The sequence below is a fragment of the Lutjanus erythropterus genome, chromosome 9 (genome assembly GCF_056507025.1).
Source record: "Lutjanus erythropterus isolate fLutEry1 chromosome 9, fLutEry1.hap2, whole genome shotgun sequence".
Classification (NCBI taxonomy): domain Eukaryota; kingdom Metazoa; phylum Chordata; class Actinopteri; order Lutjaniformes; family Lutjanidae; genus Lutjanus; species Lutjanus erythropterus.
Genome location: NC_139325.1, coordinates 33,628,689 through 33,643,628, shown reverse-complemented (window position 1 = coordinate 33,643,628; position 14,940 = coordinate 33,628,689). Strand labels below are relative to the sequence as shown.

The following is a 14,940-nucleotide window of genomic DNA, read 5'->3' as shown; positions in this document are numbered from 1 at the left end:
AGCCTCACAGAGCCACTAGCATGACTGTAGTTTTTCTTCTAATCATAATTTCTACTGTTGGAAATAATCAAAATAAGCTATTAGACAATTTTAATATTTATTATTTTTAAAAATTACAGACAGGTAATAATGATTTGAATATTTACCATACAGTAAATATATGATAAATGTAAGTTATAACTTAAAATTAACCTCAATCAGTAAACTTTAAATGATCTTTGACCTCTGGGTCAAATTAATTAAGTCTTCATCAACATATTATTTCATTATCATACAATTCATTGCTGTCAGCAGTTCAATTGTTGATCAAAGGTAGTTAATTAAATTAACAGACATTGATAAATGATGTACAGGTACATTCAACATTTCCATGATGTGGACATTGAACATCAGTGACATGAAGGACTGAACATGTTTGTCCGTCTGCAGTTCAGAAGACACAGGAAGGCACCTGAGATTTTGAGTGAAAAAGTGAGACTGTCGTAAAAGTAGAAAAAAATATCCAGTTCTACAAGTTCCAGGAGTGATGTGTGCAGCAGCTTTTCCTGCTCGCTGAGAGCTGAATGTCTGCACGGGGCTGCAGGTGAGCCCGACTCCTCCGCCCAGACAGACAGGGAGCAGCTCCGTCTCTGGGGAAAAGGAGGAGGAGAATCTAAAGAAGGTGAAAGTCTAAAAGTCTCATACACCCGCCGCCTATATGGGCTCATCTGACTCCTCGCTCTCCCTCTCCTCCTGCAGGGAGGACAGTGTGAGGACAGGGCTGGTGGGTGACACAGGGGAGGCAGGGGGTGACGGTGAGGTAGGGGAGGAGGTAGAGGGGGATGCCGGCTCCTGTGGAGCACCGTCAGCTCCTCTTGTGGCGGCTGAGCTGCTGCTGGGGCTCCCCGCGCTGCTCTGGGAGGAAGAACCAGGGTCACACTCTGGAGCTCCTCGGGAAGACGACATGGCCTCCTTGGACTCCTTCCGCACCAGCTCCCCTTCCCTCCTGCTTCCCTCCCCCCACAGGTCTCTGTCCCGAGAGGGCGAGGAAGGGGTGGACGATGGAGGCTGGTGCTTCTTGGCTTTCCTGCTGGCGTCTCTGAAGCTGGCCAGAGGGGGACGAAGCCTCACGCCGCTGCGAGTGGAGCCCTCTATGGCTTTCTGCAGCTGTTAGAGGAGAAGAAAAAGGTTGAAACAAACACATAAAGCAAAGAAATGTGTGCTTAAGTGTAGAGCTGCAACAATTAATTGATTAGTAAACTAACCACCAACTATTTTAATAATTGATTAATTGGTTTTAGTAGTTTTTAAAGAAAGAAAAGTCCTCTGATTCTATCTTCTGTAATATGAGTATTTCTTGGTTTCTTTATTGTTTTATGACAGTTAACTAAAGTATCTTTGGCTTATGGACAAAACAAGACAGCTGAGGACATCAGTGACAGATATTTTCACCATCTTCTGACATTTTATAGAAGAAACAACTGATCGATTAATTGAGAAAACAATAAACGCATGAATCGACTGAAAGTAATCATTAGTTGCAGCCCTACTGAAGTGAGAATGTTGGATACTAAAGAGAGCAGCCAAGAGGATGAGTTGTAACCGCATGAATCAGAGCGTAAAGCGCGTTGCACCCTGTGACAGAACAACTGCCCACAACATGAGATCATCACCGCTCGCTGTCGTGACGCATTACAGCATCAAACCAAGAGACGTGACAAAATAACATGCAGATAGATAAAAAAAAAAAATGAAGCAGAGAAAAAGAGTGACTTTACCTCCTTCAGTGCCACGACACCCACCAGCTTGCCAATACTGGTGACATAGGCGTGACTGAGACCCAGCAGAGAGAACAGAGTGTGGGTCTGAGTAATGACAGAGAGGAGGACATGATCCAGTCAGTGTGACAGTACTCTGCCTGCATGGCTGCACAGTTCTTCATAAACAATTTCTACGGCTTTGCTACACAGCATGAGTCACAGCATGAAATTCAAGATTCCACACTCAAAGCTGTATGGTTTTACAGATAGAGAATAAACTGTACAATAAAATTCGTGAAACCTTAAAGGAGTACTCTTTCTTCTTCATTTACTATTGCACTTCCACAAGTTGAGGGACTCACAAGAGACAGAATTTCAAACAGACATCCTGACTTTTAGTGTCTGATCATGTTCCAGTGTAACTGGATCTTACATTTCCCCTGATGCATTAGACCATCCCTACTCATGTTTTTAAAATCCCAGTATGTAAAACTCTGTCCTTCTGTTAGAAATGTGGAGTTTCTAAGCTCAAGCTGATGACCTCATCTGGTTTATTTCCTATCCCTCTGGAGCCACAGAAGACTTAATTCAGCTGTTTTTAGTCTCCTTTAAAGCGCTGAAAAAGAAGGTAAGAACAGAATGGTACAAACAGAACAAAGATGTAATTAGACACGTTTAAAGGCCCACTGCCTGTGTGAGTAGCACATGTGTGTGTTGGGGAACCCTTTTCTTTTTATTTTGGTGCATATATTAACAGGTTTGTGCAGCTACAAGTCCCACTTGAGCAGCATGTGCCATGCAGGGCTGCAGCAATGCTGCATGTAGAGATTCAGCATCTCACCTATTTTTACCACATGACACATGCAGCTCTCAGCAAAAATAGAGAGGGAAAATGATCTGTTGATAGTCACACTGACATCATACCAGCAACATGACAACTTTCACTACAGACATGGAAAAGTACGGTGAATGGCAGGATTTTTCTGGTGCACTCCCTCTTTTTCCTCTCTCTCTTTCTGAAAGAAAAAAATCACACTACTTTCTGGTTACAATTTTTTTCTTCTCTGCAAACTCAATGTAGAAACATATGGCTGGATGTAGCAGTGCTACAGCAGAAATGCTTTGTGTGTGGACACCACAGGCGTGGGAGCTGTAGGACTTTAGCAACGTAGCGGTCACACACAGGTACATGCAGGCCGTGTGAACCAGGTGTCAGAGTGGGCCCTTTATAGCTACAAAGGCTGTGGACCCTCTTCCATGGAGATCGCCATGTTGCACTGCCATGTTTCTACAATAGTCTGGTCTAGATGCGGCCTTTTGCACCATATTTTCACCTATGTGCATGGGAAGTGAGACGATGTGTTTCCAGTCTGCAAGCTCACTGCAAAATGCCACTAAATCCTACACACCAGTCCTTTAAGAATAAAAATAAATAGTATAATCAAGGTATAAATGTGAAAATTAACAACGTCCATTTTGGGAAATACTTTAATTTTCTTTCTTGATGAGAGTTAGATGAGAAGATTAACACCAGTCTCATGTCTGTATGCTGAATATGAAACTGCAGCCAGGAGACAGTTAGCTTAGCTTAGTGTAAAGTACGTGTGGACTGTCAATCAAATGCTCCAAAAAATCAAACATGCCTTGGCACCCACACTTGTTTAATGGACTGTCTTCATTCAAATGACTGAGAGGGCTGTGTTTTTTCATGGCTAGGGCTCAAGTTGGTTTGAATGCAGCCTAAACTTCATGTTATAACTTGCTTAATTCAAACAAAAAATAGTATAAAAATGTTTCTCAAAGTGTCAAACTATTCCTTTAAAAGTCTGCTGCTTGGAAATATGAAATGGTGACTTTTGTGCATGACTTATAATTTAATAAAAGGTGTCTGTACATGATCTTTGCATGTGATGAAATGTCACGCAGGTGTTGCTGTGGTCACCTTGTGCAGAGACGTTCTTTCCACCAGCTGAAACGGGGAGGGGTCAATACGTATCTGCTCCATATCGATTGGTTTATCCAGCTCTTCCTCTTCCCAGGCTTTGATCTGCACCAAACAATCACAAGGCAGAGAGATGGACTCAGAGTTTCTGATTATTCGTTTGGATGGTTTGATTGTCTCATCTGTGTAAATGCTGAATTAATAATGTGCGGTACCTCCTCTGGGGTCATGGTGTCTGCCAGTGGAGGGGCCGTGGTCTCCTGAGGAAAGAAAGAGCGAGGGACAGATGGACGGACAGTCAGTCGGTCTGAAAAAAGCACTACAGATGATGGTAAGATGACCCCTGGTGATTTTCATGTCATCACACACTGCACAACATGTCAACTCCTTTATGTATGCATCATGTCCTGCCCCTCCCATCACATCAGCGAGGCCGGCTCGAGCTGCCATGTTGGACTGACGCCGCTGTCTCAGCTGTCACTGCCAACTCGACAGCGGATCGCTGATGTGCTCCGAGCCTTTGGGGTCAAAGTGATGAGTATGCGAGGTTGATCTCTGCAGCGTACCTGAGTTTCGGTCTGGCCTGACGAAGACGTGGAGGAGAAGAGTCTCTGAAGCGTCCTCCTGACAGACGGCAGCTTGCGCTTGTCTGAGGACGTGATATGGGAACACATGTAAGAGCAGAGAGGAGGCGACATCTGATGGCTGGACTTGTCTTTATGTGCAGTGAAATGTCATGTTACCTGAGCCTGTGTGGTTGGTGGAGGGCTCCTGAGGTTTAGGGGATGGTATGGGCCCGTTACATTCCTCCTGTACTGGAGCTGTCTGCAGGAAGAATCAACATGGTTTAAGCCATGTACACGCTATATATATTTCAGAAAATTATTTAATAACCATCATAAAACATATGTCTGTTCATTTAGTCCATTAAAATGTGTGACACACTCATTCCTATACAAGACACTTCCTTTTCATCCAGTCTCTACCATTTAGTCATCAATTTGCAGTCTAATAATACTAATAATCAGTTATTTCTTTGTGAGCTCTTTGTGACACCAAATAATAGAAATATGCCCATCAGATGCATTAAAGTTCTGCATAAACTTTTGTCAGTTACTGGAATTTGATTTCCCCTCATTGGTTAAGTTGTAGGATGACAATCGCCAAAAATGTCCAATCAACAAGTTACTGTCAGTCTGTAAAACGTCATGTTTACTCCTCTTTGTTGGTAAAAAAAAGTCACTGTGAACAGAACTAAAGTGCAACAATCTATCAACCAAACAAATCAAACTACAGGTGTTTGTTTTCTCCACCTTGTCCGCGGCCTCCTCTCCGCCCTCCTCGTCCACGAAGGCGAAGGACTCCCAGCTGACTTTGGAGCCCTGGCCTGGCGAGCTCGGGCCTCTCTCAAAGACTCGCCTCTCTGGTGAGAGCCACCAGTCGAAGACGGCTTGAAGCTCCGTCCTCTCGATGGAGCCCAGAAGAATCATGGACTCTGCAGAGAGAAGTGTTAAAGGAATAGGTCAACATTTTGGGAAAAACCCCTAATAAGATGAGAAGATGGATGCCATTCTCATGCCTGTATGCTAAATATGAAGCTAAAGCTAGTAGAGGTTTAGCTTAGCTTAGCATAAAGACTGGAAACAGGAATTCGGCTAACTTGGCTCTGTACAAAGGTTAAAACTGATTTTACCAGTTACACTAAATTTATGAAAGAAGATAATACTTTATTCATGGAAAACATGTCAGATTTTACAAATACAGTAAACGGTAACTAATATGCTACTTCTTAGTAGCCCGTCGAGACAGTTTGCAGACTTCCTTAAACAATGTACAATTTTGTGAGTTGTCGAGTCAAGAAAAATCTGACAAACTTTGTGAAATGCTGTTAACAACAAGTACTTAATTATCTGCACCGTCATGTAAATTTGGCAAATGTTACACGTTAAGCTATTTCCTACATTGTGTAAAACATTGTGTCCGTTTGTCCCAGCATGTTGGCTACTATTTTTCGGCTGCCGGCTAAAATCAACAATGCATTTAGTCTTTGCAAAAGGAAATGATGCAGCAGCGTTATTATGTCAGGTGTGAACTTGTGATCAGCTCACCTGAGACACATGTTAACACCAGGTGTACACAGGCATGGTGGGCATTTTTTTTTTTTTACCTTGGACAGAGTCAATCTTCCTGTTTCCAGTCTTTATGCTAAGCTATGCTAACAGTCTTTTGCTTTAACTTCACATTTAGCAGACAGACATGAGAATGTCTGATATCAGTAAGTCACCTGACCTTTACTGTCCACGAGGGGGATGGTTTTCAGAGTTGAGGTCTCTAGGAGATGGTTCAGTTCCCGATAGGTGGAATGAGAAGACAGGAACTTCACTTTGCGCACCATGATGTCCTCCACAAAGATGTTATACTTGCTGCGGATACAGAGGTACTACAATAATAATTTGTGTCTTACAATGACAAGTGTGCGGACAACATAAACACACAAAATAGGTGTTCTCACTGCTTTAATTTTACCTGATGTGCCCGAGGGCCAGCTCAGGCAGGTAGGGCAGCTTCTTCACCTGGATGATGGAGTCGTAGAGAGAAGGCTGCAGACCCTGAGCCACCATGTTTGCTAGGATGACGGCCACCATCATGGGCAGGATGTGAGAGATTTGACCGGTCAGCTCGAAGCAGATTACTGCCGTCGACACCGTGTGTGTGACGGCTCCCGTCATCGCTGCCGCACCTGGTAGACAGACAGGAGAGGGGAGGACATGTGGTGAGGGTAAAGTGTTATTCCTTCATCTGATTCCACTGTACTTGAAAAACATTCAATTTGGGCTTGAAACGTCTGATTTTTTGTCATTTAAAATAACATTTTAAAGGGAGAGTTTAACAATGTTTCAAGTCCTAGGGAGGCAGAAATTAGAGTGTCAAGCATCAGAAATATGTCTCTGTCACATTCATTTATTTTCTAACCTGCTTATGATACAGAGGGTCTGGAGTACTGCAGCCTGTCCAAGCAAATACTGGACAAAATGTATTAAGATGTACTCATAATAACCTCCAGTGAGCAGGGTTGCAACACTGAGTTGGACAACAGTCTTAAAGGACCAATGAGTAGGATTTTGTGGAATATAGTGGTGAGCTTGCAAATTTGTAAACATCTAAACTTACTCTCCCCTTCCAAGCATGTAAAGCCCCTTTTCCATGTACATGTGCTTGGCTTGGTTTGACTCTCTTTAAGTCGGCACACCAGCCTAACACAGCAGGGATTTGGAATTATGCAGGATTTTCACAAAAAATAATCAAAATAATCTCTCTCAATCATCAGCCACAACCCACCAGAGGTGTGAAGATCCTGCCCTCTGCCCGCACCTTCTTATTCGCTCATTATTTTGCTGCTCTCTGGAGGCTTTACCATCCTACAAAGTCTGTATTTTACATCCTGGGAATGAAACTCAACAATCAACTATCTTTCTTGGGTGTTTGCAAACAGCAACTGACAAATCCTACTTAGTCAACTGTGACTTTACCTTACCTTGAACAGCTTTTATTATGAAGCAGCAAAATCATGTGTTTTCATCACATATTGGGTTTACATCAGCAGTAACTTACTAATTAAGTTCAAGGTGAACATGAAACAAGGCAGATATCTAGAAGTAGAAACACCGATGGAGGAGAGAAACAAAACTTCAGACCACAGAGAATCAGTTAGAAGCTACAAAAAATACTGAGAGTTGAACACACAGAAACCACGGTCAGCGAGACGTCAGTGAAACTGGAGACGGTCCATCTCGGGCGTGACTCAGTGAATTATAAGAGCTAAAATCAGAAGACTGAAATCAGCTCTGCCAAAATGACAATGGAAAAGCACTATCAGATAACCTATTTTGTCCCCAAACCTCATGCAAAACATGAAATACCATATCTAGAGCCAGTGTTTGGTTTTGTCAAATTTAATACGAACACTTGATTATACAGTAATAGCAACAGCCTTAATGAATGCATTAGAAATACTCAATGAATCTTTAAATGCCTTTAAAGCTGAAGATACTATAGAGATTCAAATGTTTTAGGTAAGATTACAAAGTCACATTTAATATCTCACTATACAGAGGCCTCATTTTGATGCGACCAAGTCAAGTGAAAATGGTAAAACTGTTTCTAAACTGCTGCTAGATCGACACGTTTGAACTGGAGGAGGAGAAGATTAAATGCAAGGACAGACAGAGGCCCAGAGTTTTAAATTTGGGCTTTTAAAGTCATTCATTCAAGGTATCACTTCATTTTTCTCAAATCTACAAGTCTTCAATTGGTCTGAAGGTCTATGGGAACCTGAGCACAGCAGTAAGATTAATAGACTGACCAATGACAGCGTAACCTCCCGGCAGGATGCGGTAGACTATCCCATCAAACAGGATTCCATTTGGGAAAAGAGTGGCCATGATCTCTCCGACGAGGCGACCGAAAGCAGCTCCTTGAGGAGAGAGATAAGACATGCTGGTAAAGACAAATTGAACTGAAGCTCAGCAGGAGATACTGCGCTCGCATTACAAAATCCTCTTACCTAATATGAACACTGGCATAAAGGCGCCTGAGGGGATGGGCATCGTGGTGGAAACTGCTGACATCCAGAACTGCACCACAAAGACAGGATCAAGGTAGGATCGAGACCAGTCCCAGGGATTTTTCATGCTATCACATCCATTTCAAGGCTACATGTATTGTTACGCAGCAAGAAGGAAAGGTACCTTCATGACGCAGAAGAGGAGGAGGATGACGAAGACGCTCACGTGCGGATGGAGCCATGCGGCAGAGCGACCCAGGCCGGGCGGAGCAGGAGATCCTGAGATTTTGGTCCAGGTGAAGTTATCAAACAGGGAGTTGATACACTCCCTGGGCATCAGCTGCCACAAGGAACATAAACAAACTTTTTTTATATGATGTCAACGACGCAATGTGCAAACAAAATCGTCACCACTCACTGACGATGAGTGCTGACGATATAAATTTCTGACAAAAAATATGCAACAACACGCACAGTATAAAATATCTGTGTTGAGGAAAGGAAAAACAGGAAAAACAAGCAAATGATATAAATATACACAGCATTTTTGAATATACACTGTATACATGCATAATTAAAGAGAGGCGTACAGCTATGGAAGCAAAAACAGCTGTAAGGATTTGAATCTCACAAGCAAACGAACATCTAATTAAGAAATTACAAGTTGTACAATTTCCAAAACCTGATTTGTTTCTGGTTCACATATTCAAAACAGAAAATGTGGCTAAATTTCAAGTAAATTTAGGGTCATTTTTGGCAAATTCAATATGACAGCGTCAAACTTTCATCATCGTCATGAATGAAAATTAGTACACACGTGTAACATGCCCAGCCGCACAAAAATTTTAACGAACCCCTCCTGCAGAAATATTCAGATTGCCTTCAAAAAGTGTCTGTACCATCTAGACAAGTTTGTGACTAATAGTTATTAAAAGATTTGGTCTGTGTTGATTTGGCATGGCGTACAGTTTAGATGTCTCGCCATGAAACAAGAACTTAATGTAATTTTGTATTTGAGGATGTAATCTCCACCAAACTTCACGTTTCATCAAAGTCCCGGCCTGAACACATCTATATGCCAATCAGGTGTCATAGTTACAGCGTCACCTAGTGAAGACAGGAAGTGCCACTGAATTCCTTTCATGTCCGATGCATGTGACAATTCAGGACCTCGCCTACCAGTTGGTTGTGGTCGCAGCACGCCCCAACGGACACAGGGGTATGAGGGCCCGAAACACGCTGTTTGCAGCTTTAATTGGATCCAAATTTGTTGTGGTCGAGGTGCAGGTGGGTTTTTGAAACTGCACTACTCAAAGAAATCTGTTTAAAATTTCAAAAAAGGGGAATTCAGACCAAATAAATTAGATCTTTTTAAGGTATTAAGTAAAACATTTCAATTCTATATGTTCAGTGGTGTTCACATTTCAACAGTCCTAAGTAATGGTGTCTTGCGCCACTGTTTTGTTGATTGTTTCTTTTTCATACAGACTATCTGGCCATCAGCGCCGGCCTGAATGAGTCTAATCTTTTTACATCATGTTTTATGCCTATCTTGGTCATCTGTGATGTGAAAACATGAGATTCTACATTCCATTCAGGACTCAAACAGAAAGTAAAACTGTACATCCTCCTCATAGTAATAAAATCCCAAGCATTTCTCCTGTCAAGCAGGCAGACTGAGTTCACACTTATGATGACAATCTCCTGTCGTGTGTTACATGTGGGAAAGGGCAAATCGGGACAGCGACCAAACCTGATTCTCAGGACGTTATCTAGTCCTCCCCAAGACCTATAAACACACTTTGATGTGCAAAATAACCGGAGTTACCCTTTAAGTTGCCTCTAAAATTCAAAAAATTACAGCTTTTCTTTGCTTCCTCTCACGGCATAACATGACAAAACTTCATGATCAATATCCCACTGACCTACTTTTTCCAAAAATATCTAAAATATTAATGAATACACATCAAAAAGAAGTCAGAGAGCGTGAGATTGATTCAGTCTAACCTCTCCAGCCATAAACTGTCCAAATCCAGGAGGAAATGTGAAGGTGGCGATGATAAATGTCACTGCACCTGGATAGATCAATCGACTGCACACACACACACACACACACACACACACACACACACACACACACACAAACACACGGTCATAAAAAGGAAGCCCAGTGTATTCTGAGTACGAGTGTGTTCCACCGCTGATTGTACGGCTCTCCTGGTGCTGCTGCTCTCTTCTCTCTAATGGTGGAGACTAATGTTCCCTGACTGCTGAGTCTCAGAGGATAAGTGAATCTCTACATTGAGTGAATAACTGGCTGAAAGGTTGTTAAGGCTTTGCTGCTGTCCTGGCCAGTGTTGTGAGACTGATGAGTTCAGAGAGTGGAGCTGAGATACATTAAGAGGAATTAGGTTTGAATGTACAAATGGTTCGAGTTCCCTGGAACAGCGTCTGCTACCAGAATCACTGTGGTTCAGGAGCCGAGCGCTTCGTTGATCTACAGCAGCAGGGCGTGCACGCTCCTGTTTGTGTATGTGTGTGTGAGTGTGTGTGTATTTTGGGATCTCACTGTTTGGTTAGAAAGCGTGTGAGCGCTGTCGGCCTTCTCATGAAGAGAACCACCTGTCTGTTCAGGTAGACGAAGAACGCCCCCAGAAAGCCACATGAGATCCTAAAGCGTGAGAAACAATTTGTTCTTACTGCTGCACAAGGTCTGAGAAAACTATTAGTTACTCTACAAAAACAAAATGTACAGGGGAGAATACATCACAGCCAGAGGAGGAAAGCAGCTAGATATTTTTACTCAGGCACTGTACTGAAGCATCAACACTAGTGAGAAATATTGCACTCTTTTTTTATAACTGTCAAAACATTTTTTCATCAGCTTTAGTTAGTTACTTAACAAAATAAGATTTTGCATACAAAACATTTGAAAAGCTTATAAAATATGCAGCTTTGGTATGAAATAAAACTAGAAAAAAGCACACCTGACCTGATGAAAAACTACTAAAGTGATCATTTTAAGTCACTTTTAATGCATTTATTCAAAAATATTATGATTCCAGCTTCTCAAATCTGAGGATCTGCTGCTTTTCCTTTCAATCTCTACCAAACCAACTACAAGAGTAAAATCCTACTTTTATATTAATGCATGAGTAATAAAAATCTAATAATATAATAAATAAAAATTACAAAATATTCTAACATTGAGTAGCGATACTTTTTATTTTCCTGATTATACTTACTTATATACTTATACTTAAGTTACATTTTCAAGGAAAGATTTGAAAAAGTTACTTTTAGCTTTATATTTACAGTAAATGATCTGAATAATCCTGACATCACTGTCTATAGTAGACTAAAAGCAGATACAAAAAGTATCATTACAAACACACATGGAGGCACACATGTACTCATGAATATTCTCACCCTATTATTGCGAATGCGGGCAGCTCCTGCAGGTCAAAGGGGAACTCCATCCTGAAGTTAGTTTTGAAGAGAGCTGTGATTGTGACTGAGAGAAAAAAACAAAGACGTTACGATATTGATAAACATCAAACAAACCTGATCTCAATCTCTCATCTCTCTGCTGAATGTCTTCAATTTCATTTATTTGCACAAATTAAAATCAAAGTGTATGCAGGAAGAGGAAAAGAGTCCAAGAAAGGCTTATTCATTACTTTTTCCTAAATAATATATTAAACAATATTCACAATATCAAAACATGACATTATAAAATAGAGGTTAAAATATTTTTAAACATGTTTTGTGGGTCTTTAAAACTTGCATAACTGCATTTTAAGCCACACTTTGAGGCAGTGGATAAAAGCTGTGAACGCGACATTGACATATTATCACTATTTAAGTTGATAAGACAGACTTTTTAGCAAACAGTTGCTTATTTACACATCCAGGAGACACGGAGCAACATTAACATCCCACTGGAGTCGTGTCTGCGTCCACCTGATGAATTTAAGCCCGAAATTCACTCAACTTGTTGCTCTGTTTTTGGTCTCCACCACCTGACTTTTTAGCAGCTAAATGCTACATTATATTCATTAGCTAGCTGAGTTTAGCAGTAGTTGAGTAGTTTTGCTGCCTGCTGTGTCTGAAAACTCTTTTTCCCCACATATTTGGAAAACAAATCATCATCATCATCTTAAAGACATTCCTCTGTGAGCTTTTATCTGGTATATAAAACTTAATGTTTGGACAATATTATTATAAAGTGCAAGACGCTGACATAATAAAGGAAATATAGGGGGCAGGGATTTAGAGTTTAATGTATTTTACTCTACAGTGCTGGTGGACTGTGGATATACTGTAGGTGATGACTTGAAACATTTCTGGTTTATCTAAAGAAGCAAATATTACTTAGCTGTCATATTCAGCTACTTTTCATAAAACGCCACTTCAGCAGTCTTTAACAACTGTGTGTGTGTGTGTGTGTGTGTGTGTGTGTGTGTGTGTGTGTGTGTGTGTGTGTGTGTGTTCTGCTTCTCACCAGCATCCTTGTTCCAAACAGAGAGCACCCTGAATATGAAGGCGCTGAATGTGGCGGCAAAATATCCCCGCCAGTAATTCCTCACCGCAAAGTAGGTAGACGTGACCTCAATACTGAACAACACCCCTGGTGGTGGTGGTGAAGAGGGGGAGAGGAGGAAGGACAGAGGGAGAGGAGGGAGGACAGATGAGGATGGATAGTGTGAGGACAGAAGGGTGAGAGAAAGACATAAAAAAAAAACGGAAGATGGAGACAGAAAGATGGAGGGAGAGATAGAAAGACGGGGGAGACAGAAATTAGTTAAATAAGCAGAATGAGTCCAAAAACACTTGAAGCTGAGGGTGTAATTATACACAACAGGAGAACCACAGGGAGTGAATATACACTCTGTCACACACACACACACACACACACACACACACACACACACACGCACACACACACACACACACACACACACACACACACACACACATACACACAGGGGCATAATCAGCATGTGAAGCAATAAAATAAACATCAGAGCCAACATTAGTCTGAACACGATGAAAACAGCTGAACAGAAGACAAGGATGGAATAAATAATATTTAAGGACTAACAATATTTCTGTCTGTGGTGACTGAAAATTGGGCTGCTAATGCTCCTCTGGCTTTTGTATACTGAGCGATGTTTTGATGGCAGTGAGGGATTTTTGGCATCATTTCCTCTGCCATGTTTTTGGTTCTGTTTGTTTGTCCGGGCCTGATTTTCATGAAACTTGGTGGTGTAAGCATGGGCCAAGGAGGAAGGAATCCAAATTCAAATGCATGTTGTGTCACAATTTCTTTCTTGTAAACATACAGTTTCTCTAAACAACTGCTTCCGATAACAAGCTGCCATGTTCATGTTCAGTGTTTTCTGGTTTTGTTGAACGTTAAATATGTGAAATATTTCCAATTTAGAAGTACATAATTAAAGCAAAGCTGAGATGATGAGGCTTCAGGTAGGCACAACCATATGTTGACATACAGTAATTCTAATAGTTTTGGAAATATATCTGTATGTATGCAGTGGTTGCACTTGCAGATTTGTATTTCATAGTGGACTGGACTATTGGCTTTGTGAAGGTCTACGCTTGCTGAGTGCTCCTCTAGTTAATTGTAAAATTACTTAAAAGGTTATCAATCAGTTATAAAAAATTGCTGCAAATTAATTTTCTGTAAATTACAGGGAAAACGCCTCCGGCCCTCTGTTGTTGAGATGGACGTGGACATGAAAAGGTGTTCTGTCTGTTTAAATATTCTCTTCTCAGCACCTATTAGGGGTTAGATTAAAAGTTTCAGCCCAACCTGTTATAATTTTAATTTAATTAAACACACCTGTTACCAATCGGTGCTCACTGGACACACTGTCGAGGCTATTTATTGTTCTGTTCGTATGAATAATAAAAAAAAAAAAACTGATGAAGCTTGCAGTGAATTGTGTCGTTCACACTCTTACTGACAATAATACTCAATGACTTTGTAAAGAATAATACGTTTTTTCTCTCCACACAGAGGATGTCTGGGCCTGACAAACTTAAGGGGGCGTAACGAGGTTAAGAAGAGGTGTATAAATCCAGTATTTGTGAGATGACAGGTGACCTCCTCTGTAATTAATTTTTTCACTTTCACAGATCTCAAAACACTGAGACAAGAAGCCAACAGGGTGACAGGGCTGCATGACATGTGTGATAACAGTGCTGATACAATAGGTGACTTTCAGAACCAAATCCAGTTGTTTTCAAAAACTTATTTTGTTTTTCTTTAAAAAAAAACAACAACTTTTTTCCCCCCCATTTCTTTACTACACTGGAGCAGAAAGCACATTTTGCTGGAGAGGATGCCAAATACTGGAGACAGTGTGGGAAGTAAATCACTGAAATATATGTCCAGTGATAAAACTGTTCTGGGCAGAGTTTCACAAAGCACTTAAAAATATACTTAACACTTATGCCCTTGATTTTTTCCACATTTTTCTTATGAAATACTCAATTTCTGGCAAGGCGTCCTGATATGTTTGGTATTTTGATATCTGCTTATGAAGAAGCACTCATAATGTGCTGGTTACTTCCTGAACCCCCACAATACAGCAGTGGATATACAGTATATGTTACATGAAATTCATTTTGACTTAATTCTGGACCAGACAGGTCAAATATAAAGGCCTTGC

The 14,940-nt window shown here is 41.1% G+C and overlaps 1 protein-coding gene across 1 annotated transcript in view; it reads right to left on the bottom strand.

Moving 5' to 3' along the window:
• Positions 1–67: 67 nt before the first annotated feature.
• LOC146321914 (chloride channel protein 1-like) overlaps positions 68–14,940 on the bottom strand; it is a 43,373-nt gene continuing 28,500 nt past the window's right edge. Inside the window, exons 8-23 of the mRNA XM_084727223.1 lie at positions 12,750–12,875; positions 11,675–11,759; positions 10,815–10,916; positions 10,253–10,337; positions 8,430–8,585; positions 8,246–8,315; positions 8,045–8,155; positions 6,208–6,421; positions 5,971–6,104; positions 4,995–5,176; positions 4,425–4,506; positions 4,248–4,330; positions 3,897–3,941; positions 3,682–3,786; positions 1,758–1,844; positions 68–1,146 (exon numbers count right to left, since the gene is read on the bottom strand). Of these exons, the coding sequence (XP_084583349.1) occupies positions 694–1,146; positions 1,758–1,844; positions 3,682–3,786; positions 3,897–3,941; positions 4,248–4,330; positions 4,425–4,506; positions 4,995–5,176; positions 5,971–6,104; positions 6,208–6,421; positions 8,045–8,155; positions 8,246–8,315; positions 8,430–8,585; positions 10,253–10,337; positions 10,815–10,916; positions 11,675–11,759; positions 12,750–12,875 (2,120 nt within the window). The 3' untranslated portion in view covers positions 68–693. The remainder of the gene's footprint in view (positions 1,147–1,757; positions 1,845–3,681; positions 3,787–3,896; positions 3,942–4,247; positions 4,331–4,424; positions 4,507–4,994; positions 5,177–5,970; positions 6,105–6,207; positions 6,422–8,044; positions 8,156–8,245; positions 8,316–8,429; positions 8,586–10,252; positions 10,338–10,814; positions 10,917–11,674; positions 11,760–12,749; positions 12,876–14,940) is intronic.